The sequence below is a fragment of the Triticum urartu genome, chromosome 3A, assembly GCF_056163025.1.
Source record: "Triticum urartu cultivar PI428250 chromosome 3A, HENAU_Tu73, whole genome shotgun sequence".
NCBI lineage: Eukaryota > Viridiplantae > Streptophyta > Magnoliopsida > Poales > Poaceae > Triticum > Triticum urartu.
Genome location: NC_141875.1, coordinates 75,093,772 through 75,118,389, shown reverse-complemented (window position 1 = coordinate 75,118,389; position 24,618 = coordinate 75,093,772). Strand labels below are relative to the sequence as shown.

Here is a 24,618-nt window from a genome sequence, read left to right as displayed (position 1 = left end):
TCGCAGACATGCATGACAATTTTCATGGGAAGCGGAGCGGCGGTGTTTTGTCGGCCAAGAAAAATTTAGGATGATATTTTTGGGATAACTTTTGGTGTTGGAGAGCGGAGCGGCGGTGTTTTTTCTTTTTACCGTGAAAGCATCTTTTTCTCTTGTGACGATAACGTAGCACCAACGGGCCAATCCATTCCGTTCTTTTTCTAACGTAAATCAGTCCAAAACTAATCCCTACGGCACAACATTTGACTAAACAAACAGGGTCGGGTAGCCCAACACGTACGTACAGCACGCCAGTCGTGACGCAAAGCGACGGCGCCATGCCCATGGGGCGGCGTCGGAACATTCTTTCGGCAACGGACCCAACAATCACCCAAACTACTACTCCCACTCACTGGGGTTCGAGAGCGACGCCGCGAGGCGCCTTCTCCCACTCGCTGCTTTCCCATGTTCTCCCCGACCGCGTGAGCGGGCCGCGGTTCCAGCGCCGCCACCAACCGTCGCATTCCTTCCTTCCACCCCTTCTCTCCGCGTGCCCAGAACCTTTATATACTCCGCCTCCATCCAGCAACCCTCGCAGCCCTCTCGCTGGAGGATCGATACTTGCTCGTCTTTGTCTCTTCCCTTCTCCTCCATCTCCCATCCCACCATTGTTTCTGCCGTTCCACCACCATATAGCCACAAAACTCTACTTAGATGATGCGTGACCAGCCTTACGTGGGGTCGCACCACTATTCCGCCCAAAACATGGCCGACGGCGGAGACCTGTCCTACCTCGATTATTATTTCGAGCAGGACGCTGTGCCTGCGTCTCTGCCGGCTCCGGCGAACCCGCAGGGGAGCAAGAAGAGGGGGGCGTCGGCGATGGAGGTTGACGCGCCGCAGGGGCAGGGCGTGGTGGGTCTGTGGAGTGAGATGGTGGCGGAGGATCAGCCGGGGTTTAAGAGGCAGAACTCGCTGTGGGAGTCAATGGATACCGGTGGCGGGCTAGCGCTTCATGTGGTGGAGTCGTCGGTGGGGTTTGGGGTGCCGCAGGTGCAGGGCATGGTCAACCTTGGAGCTCAGTGGATGGGAGGGGCGCCGTCGGTCTCGGCGGCGCGGGGGTCCAAGCGGCAGCGCTCTCCGTCGGGCTCGATTGAGACCGCCAGCGGCGGGAGCAATGAGGACGGCGGAAGCGAGACCGTCAATGAGTCTCTGGCGTTGGCCACGGTGACGGGGGAGAAGGGCGGGAGGCGGCTGTGGAAGAAGGACCGCCACAACGAGTGGTGGGACACGGCTAGCAGCTCGGGCTACCCGGCGGCGGACTTCAGCCACCATTTCCGCATGTCCCCCTACACGTTCCAGGTTCTGTGCGAGCAGCTGGCGGCCGCCGTCCGCAAGGAGGACACCGCGCTGCGCGCCGCCATCCCCGTGCAGAAGCGCGTCGCCGTCTGCGTCTGGCGCCTCGCCACCGGGGAGCCCCTCCGCAAGGTCGCCGATCGCTTCGCCATCGGGGTCTCCACCTGCCACAAGCTCGTGCTCGACGTCTGCGCCGCCATCCAGGCCACGGTCGTGCCCAACGTCATCCGGTGGCCGGACCCCGCCGCCATGGCCACCAACGCCGCCAAGTTCGAGGCCTTGTCGGGCATCCCGGGCATCATCGGCGCCGTCTACACCACCCACGTGGCCATCATCGCGCCCAAGCACCACGTCATCAACTACTTAAACCCCCGCGCCACGGCGCGCAAGAGCAAGACCTGCTACAGCATCACCCTGCAGGCGTCGGTGGACGCGGACGGGACCTTCACCGACGTCCGCGTCAGCCCCGGCGCCATGACCGGCGACCAAACCCTCCTCCTCTGGTCGATGAACAAGCCGAAGCTTACCGGGGAGACCCTTGGCGAGGGCATGCGCCTGGTCGGCGGCGCCGGCTACCCGCTCATGGACTGGATGCTGGTGCCCTACTCCCACCACAACCTGACGTGGACGCAGCACGAGTTCAACGGGAGACTGGCAATGGCGCGCGCCGTCGCCGTCGGCGCGTTCCAGAGGCTCAAGGCGCGCTGGGCCTGCCTCCAGAGGCGCACCGAGGTCAAGGTGGACGACCTTTCCGTCATGCTCGGCGCCTGCTGCGCGCTCCACAACATCTGCGAGCGCAGCGGCGAACTCTTGGACCTCCAGCTGCTGCAGGGCCTGGAGCTCGACCTAGACGACGACGACGACCACATGGTCGCCAATGACCCCGTGTCCTCCCCCGCCGCCGAGCAAATGCGAGACACCATCGCCCACAACATGCTTCACCATGGCAACAAGCTGGCCGGCGCTGGGACGTCTTTCTACTAGCTAGCAGCCAGTACCTGTTTTCATTTCTTGACCGGATCGATCAGCCGATCGAGAGTTAAAGGAATAATTAAGGGAGTAGAGCACCAAAATTCATTTGTTATTTTGTTGGAACGGGAAGAGCCAACAAGTTTTCTTCTCGAGATTAATTAGTCCCGTTTTTAGTACTCCCTCCGTCCGTCCACGAAAACTTGTCCCAAATTTATCTCTCAAATGAATGTATGTAGCACTAACTTGATGGTAGATACATCAATTTGAGAGACAAGTTTTTTCGAACGGAGGGAGTATGATTTCGGGCAACGTTTTCTTGTTTTTAGGTTCGGACACAAGATTGTGGTTTGAGATATTGAAAGGATGACATTTCCTTTTTCTTCATGTTTTAGGATATCTCTTGGATCTTGTATATCACCATCAATTTTGCCAAACATGTATCCTTATTTCATTTCCCCATCAAATACACTAGATTGATCTCTCCCACTCTCCACATGTAAAAATACTTTGTAGTTCCTCGGTTAGTATGAAATCCGGATTATGCAAGTACTACCTCCGTACCAAAATTTAAAAATGTTTTTGTATGCTAAACTAACTTCAAGAGACGTCTTACATTTTGATACGGAGGTAATACATGGTATGATATCTATGTGTAATTTATAGTGTACAAATAGTAGCTTTGAGTTTGTCGTGGACTCGTGGCTGAACTATCAACTGTAGCTAAACCACCGACTGTATGTAGACTTTGAAGCTTGCCACCATCCATGAATCTGCTATTTGTACCACAAATGCTTTTGCATTATGATTTAGCTGGATTTCACCGCAGCATGTGCGTGAATTGAACTTTTTGTGTTGCAATCTTTGGATCGACGAATTAACCTGTTATTTTTAGATGTTCTGAATCTGGTTGGAACATTTTTCATTGTCACGCACATTTTTGAAAGCTATCAACATTTATTTAGTTGCTCTTACATTTTTTTATAAAGAGTTAATACTTTCTAAATTCATGGTTTTTATTTTTTTTTCAAAAAATTATGTTTTTAATATTTATTAATATAAATATAAATAAGAAGTAAAAAACGTATTTAGCGTGATGTCAGCTAGACGTCAAGTTGGTGAACCACCTCTCTATCAGCGAGGAATAGGCGCGCCCAACTTATGTGACCAGTTGAACCGGTTTTTAGAATGTTCCGCGCGTTTTACTTTTATTTTTGTGTCTTTTTTTTCTCTACATATGTCTAGTTTTTCTCAATACAGAGTTTACATTTTCCTTGTACATGCGGAACATCTTTTTGATACACATTGAGTACATGATGTACATTTTTTAAAATTATATATTTTGAACATTTTTTTGAATACATATTAACATTTCTAAAACACACATTGAACATTTTTTGCAATGAAATTAAACATGTTTTCTAAACTAGGAAGACACTTTTTTAACTGTGTAAATATTTTCTGAAAATTCATCAAAATATTTTCAAACACGTGAACATTTTCAAACACTGACACATTATGTGTCACTTAGGAAGGGGACCTTCTATTGATCTATTCGGTGCTTCAGGCGCCGAATAAAATCCCGGGTGCTTGCTAGCTTCCGTCATGAGCTGCGGCCCCAACAGTGACTTCTCCGGTACATAGCGTTCACGAGGTCTCTCATTTAAGTGGTTCTTCATTTTTGTATTTTGAATAAAAATGATCACATATTTTGAATAAAAGTTCACAAACTTACAAAAAACTCCACGAATTAGAAAACATTTCATTGACTTTAAAAAAAAGTTCATCAAATTTGAAAAGGATTTCAAAATTTTGAAAAAAAGTTTATATATTTTGATTTTTTCTTCACAAATTGGAAAAGGTTCATCAATTTTGAAAGAAGATTCACAATTCTTTTTAAAAATTAATCAATTATGAAAAAAGTTAACAAGATACAAAAAAGTGCACAAAATTTTTATTAAAAAGGAAAAATAGAAAAGAAAAAACCAGGGGCTTCCTGCAAACTGGAAAAAGTATAAGAGAAAAAAAAGAACAAAGTAAGGTTGTACATGTTTTGTGATGTCCTACTAGTTACTGCACTTCTCGTTGAAGATACAGGTCCGAGTTTGAACCTCAACACCCGCAAAAAAAAAAGAGTAAATGAGCTGGCCCAACTTTGAGGGGGGTTGCACCGGTTGGCAAAATAGCCCTTAACCGGTGCCGAAAGCGGCAAATAGGGCTTGCCCTTAGGGAGCTCCTACTTCGCGGGTGAGTCTCCGGGTAGTTACCTAGCACGCAGCACCCGCTCCCCCAGCGCATATTGGGGTGGGCCGCTCCTGTTTTTTGTTTCTTTTTTGTTTTTTGTTTTGTTTCATAAAATTGTTTGGGATTTAAAAACAGTTATAAATTCTATATATACATCAGAGAGTCATCCTCACTAACTTGCTTATCTCAACATACATGCATGCCACATCACCATACAATTATTGAAGGGATAAGGCCCATCAACATGCACCCACGCATGTGAAAACATCCACCACAACATTCAGCCATGCATGAGAAAATATTCTTCATCTATTATTCTACTTAAATTCATTAATATTTTACAACTATACATCATAAAATATAATGCATCGTATGCAATTTAGTATTTGCTTCACATGATGTTAAATGAAATATTTATGTTCCACACAACCAAATCCTATTGAAATATATTACAATTCATTCCCAAAGCAAGGCATGGGGTATCATCTAGTTTCAAATGATGGTCGGGATGTCAAAATAAAAATTGAGTTTTAAAAAAATGTTCAAGAGTTTTGAAAAAACTATTCCCGAATGTAAAAAAGTTTTGCGAGTTCAAAATTGTTTCTGGCTTCAAAAAAAGTTCTCAAATGGACAAAATATTCACAATTTCGAACAATGTTCATGAATCCAAAAAGAAAAGTCCATGGTTTTGAAGAAATGTCCACGGATTCAAAATTGTTAATGAATATGTAAATAAATGATCACAAAATCATAGAAATAATCGTGGATATAAAAAATCATCGTTTCAAAAAAGAATGATGACTTACAAATAAATGTTCACGAAATACAAATTTGTTTCCATGAATATTTTCTAAAATTCCTGAAGAAATATCCACTAATTCAAGAAAATGTTTACAGCGTCCAAAAAATGTTAACAATTTCCATAACAATCGTCGGGAGTTAATTTTTTTATAAATGTGATTTTTTTTAAAATTTCCTGAAAGTATGAGAAAATGTTCAGGATTACATAAAAGTATTCACAAATTCTAAAAGTTTCAGGATATACGAAAATGTTCATGATTTCAGAAAAATGGTCACAAAATTTTAAAACAAAGTATGAGAAAATTAGATAAACAAAATAAGAACGGACATGAAGAAAAAATAAATAAATAAATAAAATGAAAACAGAGTGGACGAACCAAAATGAAAAAGCAGAAAAATGTAATGAGAAAACACAAAAGAAGATAAAATATGGTAGGGATAGTAATATAAAAAGAAGAGAAAATCTGCTGTGAGAATACACACATGACCTGCGCGCCAAATAGAATTGGACGTGTCACATCGGCAATGATTCACATAGGCAGATCTTCTAACTTGTCTGGGTTTTACAGCTCGTGAAATGTGTATAGTTATTCCATCATAAAAACATGGTAATGTAATACGTTTTTCTAATTTATACTAAATAAGAAAAGAATCTCATTTCATTTTTCTGGAATTCAGGTTTTTTTCCGCATTTTGACATTTTTTAAATGATATTTTTGTGAAGACGCAAAGGAAACAAAATTTTGACTAGGGGAATTTATTATTATCAATAATTTTGAAAATTATGATTTTTTAAAACATGAAGAGTTTTGTGAACGTACAAACAGTTTTTAATTTATGAATACATTTTGAAAATAGGTGCATTTTTTATATCCCGAAATATTATTTTGAAAAGCTGAATATATCGTTTGAAACGTGAACTTTTTTTAGTTTAAGGCCACATTTTCAATACAGAAACATTCTTTATAAATTCAGAACAATTTTTGAAAGTACAAAAAAAAATTAAAGGATCTTTTTAAAAATATTTCTAACACAATTTGATAACACCAACTTTATTTTAAGACATGAATTCTGTAAATTGTGAACAATTCATGAAATTGTGATGATTTTTTTAACTTACATACATTTTAAATTTTTTGAATTTCCAAAAAGATAAAAGAAAAGAAAAATGAAGTAAAAATAAAAAACTGAATAGAAAAATCAAAGAAACTGGAAACGAACAACAGAAAGAGAAAACTAGTTCAGAACATATTTACAAGGTTTCCAAAACCAGTCACGACAAAGTTCCCACAAACGGAACCGGTTGGGGTGCCCCCCACTTATAGAGTGACTTAAGGAGGCATCGCTTGAAAATGTTTCTCATCTATACGAAAAATATATAATGGATGTGGAAAAGTTGATCATGTATTATAAATTGTTCATCAAGCGTTGAAACAATGTTAAATAACTATTTAAATTTTTTAATCAAGCATTTGAAAAATGTTAAAAAAATTAGGAGAACTAAAAAATTGTTAAATGCTTATAAAAAACTGTTAACCATGTATAAAAAAATGTTAATATTAACGCAAGATGGGCTGGCCCAGGTGTACTGGAGGCCACAGCATCATATTTATTTATTTACTTTGTTTATACTTCCAAATATTCTAAGTAAATTATATTACCAAAAACCTGTTAAATAAAAATTGAAAAGTATATTAACCACGGATTTTAAAAATGTTAGATGTACATAGAGAAAATGTTTCTCTTGTATACAATAAAACAATCATGTAGTATTTACAAAATGTTAATCAAGCATTTGAAAATTATTAAATATATCTAAGAAATGTTGACCATATATTTAAAAATATTAATATTGCATTTAAAAATATTTTAATCAAGTAGTTGGAAAATATGAAATGTGTATAAAATATATTTACCATGTACTAAGAAACTTTAATACTCCCTCCGTCCCAAAATAAGTGACTCAACTTTGTACTAGCTTTGTACTAAAATTAGTACAAAGTTGAGTCACTTATTTTGGGACGGAGGGAGTATTAAATATAAAAATGTTAAAATATGTATAGAAAATATTAGTAATTTATTCAAAAAATGTTAATCTTGTATTTTAAAAACGTTAATGAAGTATTCAAAAAATATTCAATGTGTATAAAAATTCTGACTATGTACTAAAAAACTTTAATTTTGAATTTGGAAAATTCGAACCTAATATTTTAAAAAATGTAAAATGTGTGTAGAAAAATATTTGTCATGTATTAAAAAAATGTTGAGCTTACATCTGAAAAATATTGGCCATGCACTAAAAAAATATTAAAATTGTATTGAGAAAATGTTAACGTGTATTACAAGAATGTTCTTGATGTATACAAAAATGTAGAACGAAATCCAAAGTAAACAAAGAAAATTGAAAAGCCATTAAAATGGAAAAATAATCAAAGATAACCAAAGAAAAGTGAAAACAATAAGGAAAACCGAATGAAAAGGTACGAGAGAATGTAAAACAGTGAAAATTGATAAAGACACAAAGAAAAACAAATATAATGCTCTTCAAAACTAAAAGGAAAAAAGAAAGAAGAGAACAACAAAAAAACTACATGAAACAAACAAAGAGAAAGCGAAGAAAAGCAAAAAAAAAGTATACCAACAAAAAAAGAAAACCAAAAAAGCAGAGAAGAAGTAAAAACGAAACAGAAAACAAAAGAACCGAAGGAACACATCATTGAACACAGGCCGGCGAAGGAACGAACAAGTAACATGGTATTGGGCTGGGCCATATGCGTGCGTACTGCTGAAAAGCTTCAGGCGAGACGACGGGTGCTAGTCTTGGAAAACCCTATAGGCCGCTCGTTGCGTCATAATGTTGACGCTTCGCACGCACAGGGTTGTGCGAGCGAACGACGCAGTGGGCTGGCCCAATCGCTAGCGAAGCTTTTTTGTTTTCTGTAGGAAGAAGTATACTTTTCACCCCCAAATCCTCTTCAACAGAGCCATAACACCCTCAACTCGAATTTGGTATGATTTCAACCCTAAACATGTCAAAACCGGATTAATCAAGTCCTGAGTGGTTTCATGCCACATCAAAAGTGGTTTTGCAGCGCATGGTGGTGATTAGGCACTGATTTTTCGTGACGTGCCACTGAGGTGGTAGTAACTCGGAAATAACTCTGTACGGTCCCTTATATCGCTACCTCTAGCGTACCTTGCCATCACTGCCTCCTCCAGTGTTCAGATTGCCACCATAGATCGTGATGAAAGCGAGTTGGACCAGTACCCTGGCACAGTGATGCCGTACATCATTCTTCTCGCGCGACATGTTCAGCAAGTCGCTGCGGCTGTCCACCTCCGTGTCGCGCGCATGCATGTCGCCGGCTCCGTCGTCAACTACATGCAAGTAGATGCATGGATTGTGTCTAGGGCCATGCACGGTAGATCTGTACGGCATGTGGCTGCAGATCGCAGATGGCACTGTGGTTCAGTTCGCAGGGACGACGCACGTCGGGAAGTCATGATCAGGGTGTTTGCGCCCATGGTGGTGATCCAAGCCTTCACGTAGGAGAGTATCGAGCTCCCAGGCCTGACGCTCCGGGCAGAGCATGACACCAGGACGTTATGCACTTATGCTCCACCAAAGAAAACACGTTGATGGCGAGTTGGCGACGCCGTTCCGCGTGTAGTCGATGGAGCCACCACCAAGCGGGAGCGCGAGCTCACGCCGCAGCCACGGTGGCGTCCATGACGGCCAGGAAAACTTTGAGTCTCTAATATGAAGCTGCCGCTGAGCCAGCGGACCTTGTCCATACCATGCACGTGCTCTTCCACGATGGCCATACCTCGCCGAGGCCCATGTCGTCTCAGCTCTGGCACCGGTGTCGAACACCACGACAAGGCGACGACAACGTCTCCCGCAGTGCCGGACTATGGGAACAAACCATCGCTCCTGGCGAGCCGGGGGAACTCGATCAGGCGTCCGCATGGATGTGCAAGTCATACTGCACCTCGGGGTTCACGGCCACGACGCTCTCCATGCCCACCATGTCGTTGGCCTCTTTCTCGTTCAGCCACAAGGAGCCCATGGACACTGAGCACAGCGACGATTGGCCACATCATCGCCTAGTCATTGTCAAAATAACTGAAACCACCTGTAAAACCACTTTTGATGTGGCATGAAACCACTCAGGGTTAGATTAATCCGTTTTTGACATGTTTAGGGTTGAAATGATACCAAATTCGAGTTGAGGGTGTTATGGCTCCGTTGAAGAGGATTTTGGGGTGAAAAGTATACTTCTTTCTTTTCTGTACAGTATTTTTAGCGGTTTTGGTGATCTTCCAGAACGTTTCTGAACCATGTGTTTTCTTAGATTTCTTCTTATGGTTTCTTTCGTTTGTCCTAGGTCTTTTATATTTTTTTGTTTTTTCATAACTGCAAAAATTACATAAAAGGTACCAAATTTTTTAAGTTTTTTCAATATTTCAAAATTTGTTCACTTTTTCAAAAACAAATTGGATTCCAAAATTTTGTTCATGGTTTCTAAAAAAATGTTCGGAAGTTCCATATTTTGTTCATATTTTTTAAAAATGTTATATTTTTAAAACAATCATTCACATTTTCCAAAAAAATCTGAAATTTGAAATTTGTTCATGTTTTCAAAAACCGTTCACATTTTTTAAAAAGTGTTCGAAAATTCGAAAATAATGTAATTTGAAAATTTTGTTTATGTTTTCAAAAATTGTTCACAAAAACGATTGTTCAGATTTTCCAAAAAATGTCCACGTTTGTCGAAAAAGTTTGGAATTTTTCAAAAAAGTTCATTATTTTTGAGAAAAATACTCGGATATGCCGTCGTAATTAGTTCTTAAAAGTTATCGGTGCTATTAGTCACTAAGAGGTATCAGGTGCGGCGTTAGCTTCACGCGTTATGTAGCGAGGGATATGGAGTTCGATCGTTACATAGCTAAAACGAGGCCATCCCATTATTGCAACGACAGCATGTTGCGTGTGCGATTTAGTGGCAATCTGCCATTGAGAGCTTCATATAGGAGTTCCACTATAGACCCGGGCGGCTATGTCTCGTTTCGTGAAACAATAGCTCGGCTTGTATAGAGGGAGCAGGTTAGTCGGCCTACCCAGTAGCCATTCGGGAAGCATGCTTTCTCTCTTGGTTACATTTAAAAAAAATCTAAATAATATATTCTTCAAATTTATTTTACTCAATTTTTAAAAGTGCTCATCACACATTTGAAATATGTGCATGCAGTGTGGACATATGTTGGCTCAACTTTTAGGAGATGTTTGTACCTTAAGAAAAATGTTGTGACATTTCAAAAATATTCACACGTTTTTAAAAAAAGCACGTGCCATTTTTGAAAAATGTTATACAATGTATTATTAACTTTTGTGTGTTTCAAGAAAATGTTTCATACCATTCAAAAAATGCACATTACATTAAACAAAATGTCCACTCGTTTCCAAAATATATCATGGACAATTTAAATGAATTTCAATACAATGTAATATAATGTTTGCTTATTTTTTAAAAATGTTTCATATTATTTAAGAATATATTTAAATGTGTATATAAAGAATATTTAACATGTATATGAAAAAAGTTCAAAAACATGTATCAAAAAAAGTTATTCATATATTTGAAATTTTAAGTGTGTACAAAAAATGTATAATGTGTTTACAAAAAAAAGTAGACATCAAAATATATATTTGAAATTTGTTGGTCAAAAATAATATTTGAAAAAAAGTTATTCTTGTAGTTGAAAAATGGAAGAAGTGTATAAAAAGTGTTCCTGATGTATACAATAATGTACCATATGTAAAAAAATGTTGGCAGAAGTTAAAAAGAATAAAAGGGGAATCTTTCCAATTCATTAACATTTGCAGGATTTCTGCTCCACTCCAGACCTCTTACGTCCTGGCCCTCGGGTCTAATGTGTGTTGTCGAACAGATCTCCATGAGTTCTCCACTCGTCCTCTTTGTCAAACTACCTTGTATGGCCCATGAACAATGTTTTCTGCTGCCTTTTTTCGATAGCTGCCGAAAAGATGTGTCATCCATATATTTAACACATCCGCGGTTGATGTCGCTTGAAGCTACATCGGTATTTCCCCAAAGAGGAAGTGATGATGCAACACAGCGGCGGTAGGTATTTCCCTCAGATATGAAACCAAGGTTATCGAACCAGTAGGAGAACCAAACAACACAACGTAAACAGCTCCTGCACACAAATAACAAATACTCACAACCCGACGTGTAAAAGGGTTGTCAATCCCTTTCGGGTAACGGTGCTAGAAATTGGCAAACGAACGTGAGAGAGTTGTAAATATTGATAGATCGAACGCCAAATAAAATAAATCGCAGTAAGGCATTTTTGTATTTTTGGTTTAGTAGATCTAAAAATAAAAGGCAAATAAAAGTAGATCGCAAAGGCAAATAATATGAGAAAGAGACCCGGGGACCGTAGGTTTCACTAGTGGCTTCTCTCGAGAAAAATAGCAAACGGTGAATAAACAAATTACTGTTGGGCAATTGATAGAACTTCAAATAATCATGATGATATCTAGGCAATGATTATTACATAGGCATCACGTCCAAGATTAGTAGACCGACTCCTGCCTGCATCTACTACTATTACTCCACACATCGACTGCTATCCAGCATGCATCTAGTGTATTAAGTTCATGAAGAAACGTAGTAATGCAATAAGAACGATGACATGATGTAGACAAGATCTATCTATGTAGAGATAGACCCCATCGTTTTATCCTTAGTAGCAACGATACATACGTGTCGGTTCCCCTTCTGTCACTGGGATCAAGTACCGTAAGATCGAACCCACTACAAAGCACCTCTTCCCACTTCAAGATAAACAGATCAAGTTGACCAGGCAAAACCAAAATATCGGAGAACAAATACGAGACTATAAGCAAACATGCATAAAAGAGATCAAAGAAACTCAAATACTTTCATAGATATAAAAAGATAGATCTAATCATAAACTCAAAGTTCATTCGATCCCAACAAACACACTGCAAAAAGAGTTATATCATATGGATCTCCAAGAGACCATTGTATTGAGAATTCAGCGAGAGAGAGGAAGCCATCTAGCTACTAACTACGGACCCGAAGGTCTACAAAGAACTACTCACGCATTGCCAGAGAGGCACCAATGGAGGTGGTGAACCCCATCCGTGATGGTGTCTAGATTGGATCTGGTGGTTCTGGACTTTGCGGCGGCTAGAATTGATTTTCGTCGACTCCCCTAGGGTTTCTGAAATATTGGGGTATTTATAGAGCGAAGAGACGGTCCGGGGGGGGGGGGGGTGCGCACCCGAGGTGGGCACAACCCACCAGGGCGCACCCTGGTGGGTTGTGCTCTCCTCGGAGCACCCCCCAGGCGCAGCCTTGGCCATTAGGTGTCTTCTGGTCCAAAGAAATCTCCGTAAAGTTTCATTGCATTTGGACTCCGTTTGGTATTGGTTTCCTGTGATGTAAAAAACATGCAGAAAACAACAACTGGCACTTGGCACTATGTCAATAGGTTAGTACCAAAAAATGATATAAAATAATTATAAAACATTCAAGATTGATAATATAATAGCATGAAACAATCAAAAATTATAGATACGTTGCGTATCATGGTGTTGGCTAAAATTCCTATGCCAGCAATGAGCTCATAGCGATGACGTGGGATTTAAGCCGACGCCAACACTATTTGAAAACAAACTAGTGCTAGCGTTGATGGAAAATGGCGCGCCACCAACGAAAGGTGTGGTTAGCCATTTTTCCACTAGTGACTACTAGGATACCCCGCATTCATCAAGTTCATGGCCATCCCATGCTACACCTACATGAAGCTACATATGCCGGGTCCAAATGGGGTAATCACCATCTCTAGCGACACCAAAACCATGCATGTAGTAGAGGTCGCCCACTTGGAGCAGGAAGAGGCCAACCTTCTAGAGGACGAACATGAGTGCACGAAGGTCTCCTCTGAGAAATTCAAGAAATATAAGGACGTCGACATGACCACAGCTGCCAAGGAGCCACCAGCAGACCCCTCATGCTCCAATTGGATGAGGAAGGAGCGTGGGGCTGAGAGGTAAAAGCAACACCACAAATCAAGGGACATCACCCACAACAGCAAAAACAGGCTACATTGATTTCTCTCTCCTCATTGTTTACATTCACAACATTAGATTTGTTTTACGAACAAATTATCAACAATAAAGTCAATGCCTTTACTACCCTTTGGCTTGTCATATAAAACATTGATGCGATGACGTTATAAATACACCTTAGCACCATAATCAAATCAAACTTTTTATCCATGCTCCATGGTACTATAAAGCACCCTGTGTTGACCATGTCGTGTTGAGATTCAAGGGGAGTGGAGAGATCCTTCTATGAGATAGGTTCGGGGGCTGCATCTCTGTTGTACTTCCCCGACCCCGTATGAGTTGTATCCAACAGCCACTCAAATCTTGCTCGGGGGATGTATCATAGTACAACCCGCAGCCAAGCCTTCCTAACAAGAAGGTTTCCTGTCTGGTTAGGCTTACGACCACCCATCTCTCTTTCACCTTGAGTTCCGCAACACTCACATCCTAACCAACTGATAATCCTACCCTAGCCAAAAGGCATGCGGAAATTTACGATCGTTCTGCGATTGTTGGGCTCAAATAGGGGCCTCCTGCAAACACGTTGACACTCTCGGTGCAACGGGGACACACTTCTCAACAGCTAACTTGGATGTCCAACACAGTCAAGAGACACAAAACAACAAAATATATGTATCAAGATACGTATACTACAATCATGCTATTTCAAACAAACACGAGGTCTACATATCATCATCCTTAGCGGCACATCACTTAATTATCTTATCCAGCTTGCAGGCGTCCATGACATATTCAGCCTCTGCTCCGACCTCCACTTGAGAGGGCTCCGAAACAGGGCACCCGGATGAGCCATGAACAATCAGGCCCAAGTCAACATCAGGGAGCCTACCAACACCCTAATGGCACCCTTGTACGCTGCAGAGTACTACCAGTCGAGAAGTTGAGCAGAAGCCCCATGCCAGCAGCTTGACCATGCCATCCAAAGTGTCGTCCTTGGGGGATCAAAAGAAACAATAGTCACGGAAAGACTTACCGGTGATGAGGGGGGCAATCTCTGGCGGAGCGGCCTGATGGTCGCTAAGCAACCCCAACACAGCCGTCTCTATAGTATCAGATGTTGGAGCCTCAGAGGTCATGACCTCCCTGCAAAGGACAGAATTAGAGGCCGACGAACGCCTCAAACACAACGACGCTGCAAAGATAGCAATAGCATACTGGACGGGCTCGACGAGCCTCTGCCTCTTAGCCGCCAGCACCGCCAGCGGCACCTTCAGCTGCGGAGGAGACTCCGGCCGACCGCGAGGCCGGTGGAATGTGGGCTCCTTCGGCGCGACAGCAGAAGGGCCACCCTTGGGGACTGCCATCTTGGTGACCTCCTTGGAGCGAGCGGGAGCAATCCGGCTTCCGCAGCCTCCTCGCCCCTCCTTCTCAGGGGTGAGGACAGTTTATCATCCCGCGGGGCACCATCATTGGTCGCACCACTGGCCGCCTCTCCGTCAGTTGAAGAAGAGACATTTTCCCCTTCTAGGGAGGAGGAAGGTGCTCTGGAGCCACATGCAAGAGGGCTTGCACCTCTGGGCTCAGGGTTTGGCCCGACAACGAGGGATCTGACCGCAGTGCGGCAAAACCCATGAAATCCTAGACACAACAAGTATCATGAAGGTCAGGAACACACATGCCTCACTTTCCCACAACACAACCAGAAATCTCACCCCCTTGGCGGGGCGTCGCGGTTGAAGGCCTCTACTGCGACCTCTAGGGACTGATGGGGAACGAAGCATGAAAATCAAAAAATTTCCTATGGAACGCCCAAGATATAATCTAGGAGATGTATAGCAACGAGAGGGGAGTGTGTCTACATACCCTTGTAGACCAAAATCATTAGCGTCGTAACGCTGTTGATGTAGTCATACTCTTCACGATCCAATCGCAATCCAATCCGATCTAGTGCCGAACGTACGACACCTCTGAGATTAGCACATGTTCAACTCGATGGCGTCCTCTCCTTCTTGATCCAGCAAGCGAGGGAGAGGAGGTAGATGAGATTGGAACCAGCACGGTGGTATGGTGGTGGTGGCAGCAGCGGAATTCCGGTAGGGCTTCGCCAAGCGCGTACCAGAGGAAAGATGGGAGAAGTTGGGAGCGACGGAGGGCAAGGGTGGAGGCGTGCGGCTGCCCTCCCACCTCCCCACTATATATAGGGGTGAGGGGGAGGGGCCCCCGGCCCTAGCCCCTCCTCCAAGGGAGGGGGTGGCAGCCCTAGGGGGTGGCTTGGCCCTCAAGCCAAGGGGCGCCTCCCACCCCTAGGTATTTCCCTCCCTAGGCGCATGGGCCCGGTGGGGGGCTGGTGCGCCTAGCCCATCTAGGCCAGGGCGCCCCCTATAGCCCACGTGGATCCTCGGGGTTGGTGGACCCCCGTACCCCTTCGATGCCTCTAGTACACTTGTCGGTATGCCCCCAAACTTTTATGGTGGCCAAAATAGGACTTCCCATATATGAATCTTTACCTCCGGACCATTCCAGAGCTCCTCGTGATATCACGGATCCCATCTGGGACCCCGAACAACCTTCGAACTTTCCTCTATCGAACGTTAAGCGTGCAACCCTACGAGTTCGAAACATGCAGACAAAACCGAGACTCCTCTCCGGTCAATAACCAATAGCGGGACCTGGATGCCCATATTGATTCCTACATATTCAACGATCAGTTGGACCACGATGTCAAAGATTCAGTCAATCCCGTATGCAATTCCCTTTGTCCAGCGATATGTTACTTGTCAAGATTCGATCGTCGGTATCTCCATACCTAGTTCAATCTCATTACCGGCAAGTCTCTTTACTCGTTCCGTAATACAAGATCCCATGACTAAACTCATTAGTCACATGAAGCTTCTTATGATGTTATATTACTGAGAGGGCCCAGAGATATCTCTTTGTCACACAGAACGACAAATCCCACTCTCGATCCATGCAACTCAACAGACACCTTCAGAGATACCTGTAGAGCACTGATGTCTACTACACAACCTTCTTCTTGTAGACGTTGTTGGGCCTCCAAGTGCAGAGGTTTGTAGGACAATAGCAAATTTCCCTCAAGTGGATGACCTAAGATTTATCAATCCGTAGGAGGCGTAGGATGAAGATGGTCTCTCTCAAGAAACCCTGCAACCAAATAACCAAGAGTCTCTTGTGTCCCCAACACACCCAATACAATGGTAAATTGTATAGGTGCACTAGTTCGGCGAAGAGATGGTGATACAAGTGGTATATGGATAGTAGATAAAGGTATTTGTAATCTGAAATAATAAAAACAGCAAGGTAGCAAGTGATAAAAGTGAGCGTAAACGGTATTGCAATGCATGGAAATAAGGCCTAGGGTTCATACTTTCGCTAGTGTAAGTTCCCTCAACAATAATAACTTAATTGGATCACATAACTATCCCTCAACATGCAACAAAGAGTCACTCCAAAGTCACTAATAGCGGAGAACAAACGAAGAGATTATGGTAGGGTACGAAACCACCTCAAAGTTATTCTTTCCAATCAATCCGTTGGGCTATTCCTATAAGTGTCACAAACAGCCCTAGAGTTCGTACTAGAATAACACCTTAAGACACAAATCAATCAAAACCCTAATGTCACCTAGATACTCCAATGTCACCTCAAGTATCCATGGGTATGATTATACGATATGCATCACACAACCTCAGATTCATCTATTCAACCAACACAAAGGACCTCAAAGAGTGCCCCAAAGTTCTACCAGAGAATCACGACGAAAACGTGTGCCAACCCCTATGCATAGGTTCATGGGCGAAACCCGCAAGTTGATCACCAAAACATACATCAAGTGAATCACGTGATATCCCATTGTCACCACAGATACGCACAACAAGACATACATCAAGTGTTCTCAAATCTTTAAAGACTCAATCCGATAAGATTACTTCAAAGGGGAAACTCAATTCATTACAAGAGAGAAGAGGGGGAGGAGAAACATAAGATCCAACTATAATAGCAAAGCTCGCGATACATCAAGATCGTGCCAAATCAAGAACACGAGAGAGAGAGATCAAACACATAGCTACTGGTACATACCCTCAGCCCCGAGGGAGAACTACTCCCTCCTCGTCATGGAGAGCACCGGGATGATGAAGATGGCCACCGGAGAGGGATTGCCCCCTCCGGCAGGGTGCTGAAATGGGTCTAGATTGGCTTTTGGTGGTTACGGAGGCTTCTGGCGGCAGAACTCCTGATCTATTATGCCTCCCGATGTTTTTAGGGTATATGGAGATATATAGGCAGAAGAAGTACGCCAGGGGGGCCACGAGGGGCTCACGAGGGTGGAGGGCGCGCCCCCCTGCCTCGTGACCTCCTCGCAGATCCCCCGACGTGCACTCCAAGTCTTCTGGGTTTCTTTCCTTCCAAAAATGAGTTCTGTGAAGTTTCAGGTCAATTGGACTCCGTTTGATTTTCCTTTTCTTCGAAACCCTAAAACAGGATAAAAACAGAAACTGGCACTGAGCTCTGGGTTAATAGGTTAGTCCCAAAAATGATATAAAATTGTATAATAAAGCCCATAAACATTCAAAACAGTAGATAATATAGCATGGAGCAATCAAAAATTATAGATACGTTGGAGACGTATCAGCATCCCCAAGCTTAATTCCTGCTCGTCCTCGAGTAGGTAAATGATAAAAATAGAATTTTTGAAGCGGAGTGCTACTTGGCATAATTTCAATGTGATTCTTCTTAATTGTGGTATGAATATTCAGATCCATAATATTCAAGACAAAAGTTTAATATTGACATAAAAATAATAATACTTCAAGCATACTAACTAAGCAATCATGTCTTCTCAAAATAACATGGCTAAAGAAAGCTATCCCTACAAAATCATATAGTCTGGCTATCCTCTATCTTCACCACACAAAATATTTAAATCATGCACAACCCCGAGGACAAGCCAAGCAATTGTTTCATACTTTTGATGTTCTCAAACTTTTTCAATCTTCACGCAATACATGAGCGTGAGCCATGGATATAGCACTATAGGTGGAATAGAGTGGTGGTTGTGGAGAATACAAAAAGGGGGAAGATAGTCTCACATCAACTAGGCATATCAACGGGCTATGGAGATGCCCATCAATAGATATCAATGTGAGTGAGTAGGGATTGCCATGCAACGGATGCACTAGAGCTATAAGTGTATGAAAGCTCAAAAAGAAACTAGTGGGTGTGCATCCAACTTGCTTGATCATGAAGACCTAGGGCATTTTGAGGAAGCCCATCATTGGAATATACAAGCCAAGTTCTATAATGAAAGATTCCCACCAGTATATGAAAGTGATAACATAGGAGACTCTCTATCATGAAGATCATGGTGTTACTTTGAAGCACAAGTGTGGTAAAAGGATAGTAACATTCTCCCTTCTCTCTTTTTCTCTCATCATTTTTTTTATTTTTTTTATTTTTTTTATTTTTTTATTTGGGCCTTCTCCTCCCTTTTTTATGGCCTCTTTTCTCTCTTTTTTTAATTTGGGCTTCTTTGGCCTCTTTTATTTTATTATTATTTTCGTCCGGAGTCTCATCCCGACTTGTGGGGGAATCATAGTCTCCATCATCATTTCCTCAGTGGGACAATGCTCTAATAATGATGATCATCACACTTTTATTTACTTACAACTTGATACTTAGAACAAGATATGACTCTATATAAATGCCTCTGGTGGTGTACCGAGATGTGCAATGATGCATGAGTGACATGTATGAAAGAATTATGAACGGTGGCCTTGCCACAAATACGATGTCAACTACATGATCATGCAAAGCAATATGACAATGATGAAGCGTGTCATAATAAACGGAATGGTGGAAAGTTGCATGGCAATATATCTCGGAATGGCTATGGAAATGCCATAATAGGTAGGTATGGTGGCTGTTTTGAGGAAGGTATATGGTGGGTTTATGGTACCGGCGAAAGTTGCGCGGTACTAGAGAGGCTAGCAATGGTGGAAGGGTGAGAGTGCATATAATCCATGGACTCAACATTAGTCATAAAGACTCACATACTTATTGCAAAAATCTATTAGTTATCGAAACAAAGTACTACGTGCATGCTCCTAGGGGGGTAGATTGGTAGGAAAAGACCATCGCTCGTCCCCGACCGCCACTCATAAGGAGGACAATCAATAAATAAATCATGCTCTGACTTCATCACATAACGGTTCACCATACGTGCATGCTACGGGAATCACAAACTTCAACACAAGTATTTCTCAAATTCACAACTACTCAACCAGCATGACTCTAATATCACCATCTCCATATCTCAAAACAATCATCAAGCATCAAACTTCTCTTACTATTCAACACTCTATATGAAAGTTTTTACTATTCTGGGATGCCTAGCATATTAGGATTATTTAAGAAAATTACCATGCTATTTAAATACTCTCAAAATAATATAAGTGAATCATGAGAGTTCATCTATTTCTTCAAAATAAAACCACCACCGTGCTCTAAAAGATATAAGTGAAGCATTAGAGCAAATGACAAACTACTTCGAAAGATATAAGTGAAGATTAATGAGTAGTCGAATAATTATGCAACTATGTGAAGACTCTCTAACATTTAATAATTTAAGATCTTGGTACTCTATTCAAACAGCAAGCAAAGCAAAATAAAATGACATCTAAGAATAGCAAACATCATGTGAAGAAGCAAAAACTTAGGATCAACCGATACTAACCGATAATTGTTGAAGAAGAAAGGTGGGATGCCAACCGGGGCATCCCCAAGCTTAGACGCTTGAGACTTCTTGACATATTATCTTGGTGTGCCTTGGGCATCCCCAAGCTTGAGATTTTGTGTCTCCTTAATTCCTCTCATATCACGGTCTCCCTAAATCTCAAAAGCTTCATCCACACAAAACTCAATAAGGACTCGTGAGATAAGTTAGTATAAACCATTGCCAAAACCTTATCATACTCTACTGTAGCAAATCACTAAAATTATTATTCAACATTGCATACTAAATGCCTCTGCATATTTAATAGTCCTATCCTCAAATAGAATCATTAAAGAAGCAAACATATGCAAACAATGCAAACATAACAGCAATCTGCCTAAACAGGACAGTCTGTAAAGAATGCAGCAACATCCATACTTCCCTAGCTCCAAAAATTATGAAAGAAAATTCCCACTGTAGTAAATTTATCAGAGCTTAATATTAAAAAGGTTTCAACATTTTATCACATTCTGACTTTTCTAGGGAATTATTGCAACAGCAGTAAACTTTCTGTTTTCAAACAGCAACATGTATACTTGTAACATAGGCATAGTAAAGGCTATCAATGCCACTTTTATTGAAATAAAAGATGCAAAACATTGTTTTAAATAACATCAATAAAATACTAACAAAATAAATTGATGCTCAAAGCAAAACACATATCATGTGGCAAATAAAAATATAGCTCCAAGTAAAGTTACCGATGAACGAAGACGAAAGAGGGGATGCCTTCCGGGGCATCCCCAAGCTTAGTCTCTTGGCTATCCTTGAATATTACCTTGGGGTGCCTTGGGAATACTCAAGCTTAGGCTCTTGCCACTCCTTATTCCATAGTCCATTGAATCCTTACCCAAAACTTGAAAACTTCACAACACAAAACTTAACAGAAAACTCGTAAGCTCCGTTAGTATAAGAAGGTAAATCACCACTTCAAGGTACTGTAATGAACTCATTATTTATTTATATTGGTGTTAACCCTACTTTATTACAACTTCTCTATGGTTTATAAACTATTTTACTAGCCATAGATTCATCAAAATAAGTAAACAACACATGAAAAACAGAATCTATCAAAAACAGAACAGTCTGTAGTAATCTGAATCAAACGTATACTTCTTGAACTCATAAAATTCTCAAATAAATTGCTGGACCTGAGGAATTTATATATTAATCATCTAAAAAAATAATTAACTAAATATCACTCTCCAAATAAAAATGACAGCAGTTCTCGTGAGCGCTAAAGTTTCTGTTTTTTACAGCATGATCAACAAGACTTCACCCAAGTCTTCCCAAAGGTTCTACTTGGCACAAACACTAATTAAAATCATAAAACCACATATAAACAGAGGGTAGATGAATTATTTATTACTAAACATGAACAAAAAGCAAGGAACAAAAATAAAGTTGGGTTGCCTCCCAACAAGCGCTATCGTTTAACGCCCCTAGTTAGGCATGATGATTTCAATGATGCTCATATAAAGGATAAGAATTGAAACATAAAGAGAGCATCGTGAAGAATATGACTAGCACATTTAAGTCTAACCCACTTCCTATGCATATGGATTTTGTGAGAAAACAACTTATGTGAACAATAATCAACTTGCATAGGAAAGCAAAACAAGCATAACTTCAAAACTTCAAGCACATAGAGAGGAAACTTGATATTATTGCAATTCCTACAAGCATATATTCCTCCCTCATAATAATTTTCAGTAGCATCATGAATGAATTCAACAATATAACCAGCACCTAAAGCATTCTTTTCATGATCTACAAGCATGCAAAATTTACTACTCTCCACATAAGCAAAATTCTTCTCATCAATAGTAGTGGGAGCAAACTCAACGAAATAACTATCATGGGATTGAAAGTTGAAATCAAGATGACAAGTTTCATTGTTATCATTATCCTTTAAAGCATACGTGTCATCAATAATCATCATAGATAGGAGGCATGCTTTCATCATAATAAATTTGCTCACCAAAGCTTCGGGGAAAAAAATATCATCTTCATCAAACATAACTTCCCCAAGCTTGTGGCTTTGCATATCATTAGCATCATGGATATTCAAGGAATTCATACTAACAACATTGCAATCATGATCATCATTCAAATATTTAGTGCCAAACATTTTATAGATTTCTTCTTCTAGCACTTGAGCACAATTATCCTTTCCATCATACTTATGAAAGATATTAAAAAGGTGAAGCGTATGAGGTAGACTCAATTACATTTTTTATAGTTTTATTTTATAAACTAAACTAGTGATAAAATAAGAAACTAAAAGACTCGATTGCAAGATCTAAAGATATACCTTCAAGCGCTAACCTCCTCGGCAACGGTGCCAGAAAAGAGCTTGATGTCTACTACACAACCTTCTTCTTGTAGACGTTGTTGGGCCTCCAAGTGCAGAGGTTTGTAGGACAGTAGCAAATTTCCCTCAAGTGGATGACCTAAGGTTTATCAATCCGTAGGAGGCGTAGGATGAAGATGGTCTCTCTCAAGCAACCCTGCAACCAAATAACAAAGAGTCTCTTGTGTCCCCAACACACCCAATACAATGGTAAATTGTATAGGTGCACTAGTTCGACGAAGAGATGGTGATACAAGTGGTATATGGATAGTAGATAAAGGTATTTGTAATCTGAAATAATAAAAACTGCAAGGTAGCAAGTGATAAAAGTGAGCATAAACGGTATTGCAATGCATGGAAATAAGGCCTAGGGTTCATACTTTCGCTAGTGTAAGTTCCCTCAACAATAATAACATAATTGGATCACATAACTATCCCTCAACATGCAACAAAGAGTCACTCCAAAGTCACTAATAGCGGAGAACAAACGAAGAGATTATGGTAGGGTACGAAACCACCTCAAAGTTATTCTTTCCAATCAATCCGTTGGGCTATTCCTATAAGTGTCACAAACAGCCCTAGAGTTCATACTAGAATAACACCTTAAGACACAAATCAATCAAAACCCTAATGTCACCTAGATACTCCAATGTCACCTCAAGTATCCGTGGGTATGATTATACGATATGCATCACACAATCTCAGATTCATCTATTCAACCAACACAAAGGACCTCAGAGAGTGCCCCAAAGTTCTACCGGAGAACTACGACGAAAACGTGTGCCAACCCCTATGCATAGGTTCATGGGCGGAACCCGCAAGTTGATCACCAAAACATACATCAAGTGAATCACGTGATATCCCATTGTCACCACAGATACGCATGACAATACATACATCAAGTGTTCTCAAATCTTTAAAGACTCAATCCGATAAGATTACTTCAAAGGGGAAACTCAATTCATTACAAGAGAGAAGAGGGGGAGGAGAAACATAAGATCCAACTATAATAGCAAAGCTCGCGATACATCAAGATCGTACCAAATCAAGAACACGAGAGAGAGAGAGAGATCAAACACATAGCTACTGGTACATACCCTCAGCCCCGAGGGAGAACTACTCCCTCCTCATCATGGAGAGCACCGGGATGATGAAGATGGCCACCGGAGAGGGATTGGCCCCTCCGGCAGGGTGCCAAAACGGGTCTAGATTGGCTTTTGGTGGCTACGGAGGCTTCTGGCGGCGGAACTCCCAATCTATTGTGCTCCCCGATGTTTTTTGGGTATATGGAGATATATAGGCGGAAGAAGTACGTCAGGGGGGCCACGAGGGGCTCACGAGGGTGGAGGGCGCGCCCAGGGGGGGGGGGTGGGCGCGCCCCCCTGCCTCGTGGCCTCCTCGTAGATCCCCCGACGTGCACTCCAAGTCTTCCGGGCTTCTTTCCTTCCAAAAATGAGTTCCGTGAAGTTTCAGGTCAATTGGACTCCGTTTGATTTTCCTTTTCTTCGAAACCCTAAAACAGGGTAAAAACAGAAACTGGCACTGGGCTCTGGGTTAATAGGTTAGTCCCAAAAATGATATAAAAGTGTATAATAAAGCCCATAAACATTCAAAACAGTAGATAATATAGCTTGGAGCAATCAAAAATTATAGATACGTTGGAGACGTATCAAGCACCTTTATGATCACCCAGTTACGAAGTGACATTTGATAGAACATAAAGTGTTCCTCCAGTATCCGGAGTTGCATGATCTCATGGTCTAAGGAACTGATACTTGACATGAAGAAAGTTATAACAAACAACTAAACGATCTGATGCTAAGCTTACGGTTGGGTCTGTCCATCACATCATTCTCCTACTGATGTGATCCCATTATCGAATGACAACTCATGTCCATGGTTAGGATACCTTAACCATCTTTGATCAACGAGCTAGTGTAATAGAGGCTTACTAGGGATACAGTGTAGTTTATGTATTCACACATGTATTTAAGTTTCCGG

General features: G+C 41.4%; 1 protein-coding gene across 1 annotated transcript; it reads left to right on the top strand.

Moving 5' to 3' along the window:
- Positions 1-580: 580 nt before the first annotated feature.
- Positions 581-2,593, top strand: LOC147978641 (protein ANTAGONIST OF LIKE HETEROCHROMATIN PROTEIN 1-like). The gene has a single exon (XM_087546419.1). The coding sequence runs from the start codon at positions 694-696 to the stop codon at positions 2,317-2,319; it is 1,626 nt and encodes a 541-aa protein (XP_087402545.1). The 5' UTR covers positions 581-693; the 3' UTR covers positions 2,320-2,593.
- Positions 2,594-24,618: the final 22,025 nt, after the last annotated feature.